Genomic DNA, 6,691 nt, shown 5'->3' with positions numbered 1-6,691 from the left:
ATACTCACAATTAGGGTTTCCACCCAAACATGGCCCAATAGGCCCAAAACTAATCTCTAAGCCCATTAGGGTTTTGCTAGTGGGGCACCACCCACTACCACCTCGGGTAGTGGCGGTCAATCTAAGTCCCTATTTTACCCTTTTAACCCCATAATATACAATTCCAGCCCATTAGGGTTCCCGAAGAGTGACGGGTTTATATACCCGGTTATTTCCAAACTTCCCATAATATACAATTCCAGCCCCTCCTTCTCTTATTCCTTTCAATCGAAGTCCCTATTTTACCCTTTTAACCCCATCCTCTAAAATTCTTTACAAATAAACTCCGGAATTTACCAATTAGCCCCTTGACCTCTAAAATCTTTTCAAAAGAAGTCCCATAAATTACCATATAGTCCCTGCCTTCATAAATACTTACAAAACTAATCTGGAACTTACACTTTTAACCCCCAACTTCTAAAATTCTTCACAATTTAGTCTGGGACTTACATTTATTAATTTATTTAAATAAACGGGGCGTTACATGTTAACCAAGCCTCTCACTCGAGCACCATTTCTTCGTAACAGATCCAAGATTGGAGTATCCGATGGATCCTCCATCTGGCGGGGGGCGTATTAAGGATATAGAGTCCAAAGATACAGAGCCCAGTGATAACACACAACAACCCAGCTCATGAACACAACATGTGCACAAGCATTACCCAATTGTTATTCAGTTGTATATTCAAATTGTATAGTCAATATAATTCCTATATGTTCTCCTATAGAATAGCTCGTATTCAACTGTGTATTCAGCCTATATAAGGCATGTAAATCAATTGAATAGAAGATAGAAATTCATTCCCAGTTATATGCTTTCATAATAATAACTCACATAGTCCTAAAAACGATTTGAAACTATACTTTAGAACCTAAAAAATCAACAACAAACCTCAAAAAATGAAGATGCTGATGATATCAAATGATTGCATTTGCGTTTAGAGAGAGAGGCTCCAACATCGTCAAAGCTTATGGCGACAGAGCTTATGACGACAAGGACATGGAAGGGGTGTAGGGTGGGGTTGGGTTGGGGGCCTATTTTCTAAAAACAAAAAAATATGATAAGGGTAATTTTGTCATTTCGTATATGTCATAGATCATTTTCGTGAAAAACATTTAGGACGGTCTGTGTCCAAATTAAAAACACATGGCGTGATGCAAGAAGAATACATAACCACATCGACCATATTTGTAATTTACTCTAACTAAAATATTATCATTATAGATAATTCTATTTAACAATATAAAACTAAGAGAAAAGTTATAAATTTGGTCCATATGGTTTCTAAAAACATTTTATATTAATAAAAAGTTGGTCGACTTTTTACACGATTTCTACTTTTAATAAAAAATTAGATCAACTTTTATACTAATTTTCTATAATTAATATGTAAAATTAAAATTCTTATTTATCAATAACCCTAGTTTAATATTTATCTTACATTATTTTAAAAGCAATTTACTTGATATAACAATGTACTCCTGATCAATCATTTCGACCATATGAAATTATACATCAATGTACTATTGATCAATCATTTTGATCATTCTAATAGACTCCTAAAATCCATCTACTTATCTAATAAACCAATAATCCATGAGAAAAACATTAAATTACATGAAAGAAAAAAAATGCATACATTACCATCAGAAAGTATAAAAATGTTTTCAAATCACATTCATCAATGAAAAAGAATCATCAAACTACTTTAAAAAAACTAAACATGCCAAATTAAAACATCAAATTCCTTCCCATTTTTTCACCTCCAATGCCAGGTTTAGAAAATATTTATGAGTCGCCATAAAAAAATGGTAATCCTGCTTTTGCCTCTTTATGCTTGCAATAAGTTTATCAATTAAGCTCTTCAATTGTAGCTCACTCTCATTTGCTTAAATAATGTAAACCATTGTATAATTCCTTACTTCATTATTAGCACCTCATGCAAGGCTTCCAACAGTTTGACTCTATTTTCTTCATCAACAAATAAACAAGTATTTTCGTCATTAAATAGTGGCTTTCTTTCATCATATGTATTGATCTCCTCCGTAAAATAGGATGCAAGTTGTTGTTTGTATTCTTAGGGGTGAGGTGGATGTTGGTCATTGTGAATCTAAATGATGAAGAAATAACAAAATAGTTTAATAGTATTGTATGATATATTAGGTATGTATGGCTAATATATGTCTTTTATAAGCATATAAAAAGGTGTATGAAGAGTTTCATAAGACATTATTTCTACTAGGGTCTAGGTATGATCGTTATTTCCTAACCAAGTAAAACTAATGTTTAAACAATAATTACTATCCAAGTATATGAAGCAACCCCTAAAAGAGTGCTATAGCTAATAATGGGATTGTTGAGCTTATCCTTATTAATAACCATAATCCACAACTAAAAAACACTTTTAAACATAGTAAATCTTCAAAACCTTATATTTTCTAACTAACAATCAATGGCAAGAAGGTTGAGATTCGATTCTCAACTCATCAATGAAATCAAAGACGACATATGAAAGGATTTTGAAAAACAAAAACTTATCCAGGATTAATGTGGCAATATATGAGCAAGATATGAGGAAAATGTGAGATATTTCAGCAGCTAAATTAGTTATTGTACTGCATAAAAGGCTCAATCCAAGAGGTTTGTCTCCTTGGCTCCAGAGTTAAAGATTTAGACATCCTTATTGCTTGATCAGTTTTATGGAGGTCCTTGGTCATAGAGTGAAGCTGAGGATGACAATTCTTGAGAGGGGTTTAGATTTTTGAAGGTCCGTTCAGGTTATAATTTTTTTTTTAGATGTTTGGATTTATTCCATCTTTCCCATAGGTTTAAGCTTCGGGTGTTTTGTAAAATCGTCCAGTTTTAATATAAACATTGTTCGTGTAAACATCATAGTAATCATCATGATAGAAACAAAAAGAACATTTATGTGAAATACCTTCGATTAGATGATGATGCCATCTCAAATTAGTTTTCTAATCAGGGAGAAGTGTGCTTGAACTAGAACGATATGAGAGACAAAAGCGAGAGGATGGAGAATTAGGATTCTTTACGAATGAGTGTAATAAAATAGTGGAGAGAGATGAGATGCATAATAACTAATATACCATGACATGAGTTAAAAAAGATACAGTGGGCCCACGGCGAAAGGAAAAAATGGACCCCTCCAAAGTCATAAATAAAATAAAAATTAAATAAAAAATAGACACACCGTTATAAAATTCATAAATTTCACTATTAATATTAAAAAACAAAAATATGGTCACAACATTACAAAAATAATTAATTTAAAGAAAAATACTTCTAAAATTTTTAGATAAGTTAATTTCTCTATATATATTATATATCCTAGAAATTTTGGATCCCTTAAGGAGGAGGGAGTCATTCCCTCCCAACCCACTGAACTCACTGCCACATCAGCTTTTCTCTTTCATTTTTCTTCATCTTTCCCAACCCACGATACACGGAAACCCTATCTTTTTCAACCCACTCAATTAAAAAAAATACAAAATAATCAAGATAAAATCTTAATTAGCAATAGAGTTAACGTCAGTACCACTCCCTCTTCAGCGGGTTGTTTAATTGGTTTCACTAACCCACTTCATCCTCTCTCTCTACTTTCTCTCTCTCGCTTTCTTTTGTACCACTTGTTTTAAGACTTGTACCTTAGTTGTTTAGTATTTTTTTTAATTGAATGGGTTGAGTGGGTTGAGAAATATAGGATTTCCGTGTGTTGTGGGTTGGGAAAGATGAAGAAAAATGAAAGAGAAAAGCTGATATGGCAGTGGTTTCAGTGGGTTAGGAGCGAATGACTCTCTCCTCCCTTAGAGACATGGACCCTGGACGTCCTTCCAGGTTGCCCACCGTTTAGGCCGAGCTACAGTAACTACAATGCAACATGCTAAAAAAGACCAATTTTACAATTTTAAAACCATAAGGACCAAAAAAAAATACAAACTTTGTTAAATGGATCTAAACTTAATTATTGTAATTTTAAGTTTTTTAATACATATATAAGAATCTAATATTGTTACATGAAATAGAAGTAGTAGGTAGGAACGTGGGGTATATAAAATTCCCCTCATCCACGTCTCATTAGTATCGGCTATACCAGTAAACACACTTTGACTTTCCGTATTCCCAAGATGACGTCTCCGGTGGCCCTGCTCTCTTTCCTCCTCCTATCTCTTCCACTTCTCTACTCCGCCGCCCCACTCACAGCTTACGAAGCCCTCGAACAATACGATTTCCCGGCGGGACTGCTTCCACTGGGAGTCACAGGCTACACTCTCAACGAGGACACTGGAGAATTTGAGGCGTACCTGAGTGAGACATGCTCTTACTCCGTCGAAGGCTACGATCTCAAATACAAGTCCACCATCAGCGGAAAAATCAGCAAAGACAAGATCACCGACTTGAAAGGTATCAGCGTAAAAGTTGTGTTTTTCTGGGTGAACATCGTGGAGGTCACCCGCGACGGCGATGAGTTGTCTCTCTCCGTGGGGATATTGTCGGCGTCATTTGACATCAGTGGATTCATCGAGTCCCCACAGTGTGGATGTGGGTTCGATTGCAACGATATTCGAATTGATGAGATTACGGAAGAGAATAAGATGGATATGGTTTCGGTTTCGTCCTTGTGAATCAATCAAACAGGTTTTGTTGATTATAATAAACTTGTTTTCCACCTTCAGGAAAAATCATAGCTAGCATCGTTTTCTCGATGGTTTAGGGCTTTCGGTTGTATACCTAATTTTTAATTGTTAGGTTAGCTAATAGTTCGTTACAAGCAAATTACAAATTCTATTGTATGAATTGGTTACAAATTTAACAAGTTAAAATATCTATATCTATATATATTTATATAACATTTTTTTTCAACCAGATTAGTATAACCCTAACTTTTTCAAATTTTTTTTAAATTAATACATTATGGGGGTGTTTGGATATGAAAAAAAAGGGGTGCTTATTGCATATTGCTTATTCCCATCACAATAAACTAAGTTTAAGTGTTTTGATAAAATCCTTAAGATCAGCTTATTATGTTAGGAATAAGCTAAATAAGCTAATTTTAATAAGCATCTCTCCTCTTGTTTGTTGCTAATTCTCACCACAAATAAGCTAATAAGCAATAAACTAATAAGCTAATCCAAACACCACCTAAATCCTAATGGTATTGTAATTTCAATATTAATTTTTTATAAAACTTCAAAAATGGTTTCTATGGTTTCAAAAAATCTGAAGTTTCGTCCCTAATTTAAAAAACCTCACGGATTGTCCCTGTGGTTTCAAAACTTTTAATGTTTAGTTCACTTTCCTCTTTTATGTGAGCAAACTTTTCTATGATATAAATCCGTATCACTTCAAGCATGGTGATAAAAGGTTTTTTTCCTAGCATCCAATATTATTGAGTTGAAGCACTCTCAGATCCCTTTCTCAACTGCTTCACATGCATATCTTGATCTGAAAAAGGCTCTGCACCATGTATTTGGTTCTTTTGACATCAAATACTCATATGCAGAAGGGCTCAAAATCTTAATGCATTTCATATGCCTCTTGAAGTCACCTTCCACACAACTAATAAAGAACTTATTGTAATAAAGAACTTATTGTACTCCAACCCTGTGAAGGCCTTTCTAAAATTAGCATAAATGTCCCTATCACATTTCATGTGCTCAACATGAGGTGGTATATCTTTTACATATTCAAGTAAACCCTACAAGACAATGATTTAATTAGTTTAATAGATGACAAGTTTGTAATAAGATAATTATGTATATAAATAGAGGACAAGTATGTAAACTTATACCTTATGTTGGTCTGATATCACTACTAAACCTCTCCCACCATCAAGCTCTAAATCATCCCTCAGAAGCTCAAGAAACCATGTCTAATTAGGCTTATTCTCAACATCCACAACAACCCAAGCAATTGGGTAGACTTGATTATTGGTATCTCTACCTATGGTTGTCAACAACTCACCCTTTACTGACCCCTTCAAAAAGCACCCATCCAAACCAATGACTCTTCTACACCCTCTTTTCCAGCCTTCATATATAGCTTTGAAACCAATATAAAACTATGAAAATAGTTTTTCCCATCTGGATTGACAGTTACACACACCTTACATGTAGAGTCTGGATTGGATCTTAACAACTCTTGTGTATAATCCTGTATTCTTAAATAATGTTCAGACAAATTACCTTCAATTAGCTCCTTGGCCCATTTCTTTGCCCTACGACATTGGCCTATAAACACAACACACCTACACCTTTGTCTGATGTCAGTAATCATCTCTTTCAGCTTCATCTTAGGTTTATTTGCAATTTTAGTTACATAGTGTTTACCTATCCATTCAGGAGTAACCATAAAGCCAAGTTTAAACTTCCTACCACAACCATGATTAGCTTTTAAACTCGTGATCTGAATAGATCTTTCATGGAGCATCCATGAGGCATACAGTTAAAAGGACAAATATTATTCTCATTTCTTTTCCCACATCTTGCAACTATTTTGTTACTGTCACGCTTTTCAAAGTACAGTTGATAGCCGTTGTGGACTGCATAGTTTTGGATACAAAACTTCAGCTGTGTAACAGTTTCGAAAATGTCACCAAGCTTTGGTTCCATTTTGTTTTTGGATAATGTATTA

The 6,691-nt window shown here is 34.2% G+C and overlaps 1 protein-coding gene across 1 annotated transcript; it reads left to right on the top strand.

Moving 5' to 3' along the window:
• Positions 1–4,185: 4,185 nt before the first annotated feature.
• On the top strand, positions 4,186–4,683 carry LOC145114383 (uncharacterized protein At5g01610-like). Its single transcript, XM_079050373.1, has one exon. The coding sequence runs from the start codon at positions 4,186–4,188 to the stop codon at positions 4,681–4,683; it is 498 nt and encodes a 165-aa protein (XP_078906499.1).
• The last annotated feature ends 2,008 nt before the right edge of the window (positions 4,684–6,691 follow it).

This window comes from Lactuca virosa, chromosome 5, assembly GCF_052849685.1.
Source record: "Lactuca virosa cultivar CGN04683 chromosome 5, Lactuca_virosa_CGN04683_v6, whole genome shotgun sequence".
In the NCBI taxonomy this organism is placed as follows: Eukaryota; Viridiplantae; Streptophyta; class Magnoliopsida; order Asterales; family Asteraceae; genus Lactuca; species Lactuca virosa.
Note: the sequence above shows the minus strand (reverse complement) of the source record. Positions and strands in the feature narration are given on the sequence as shown.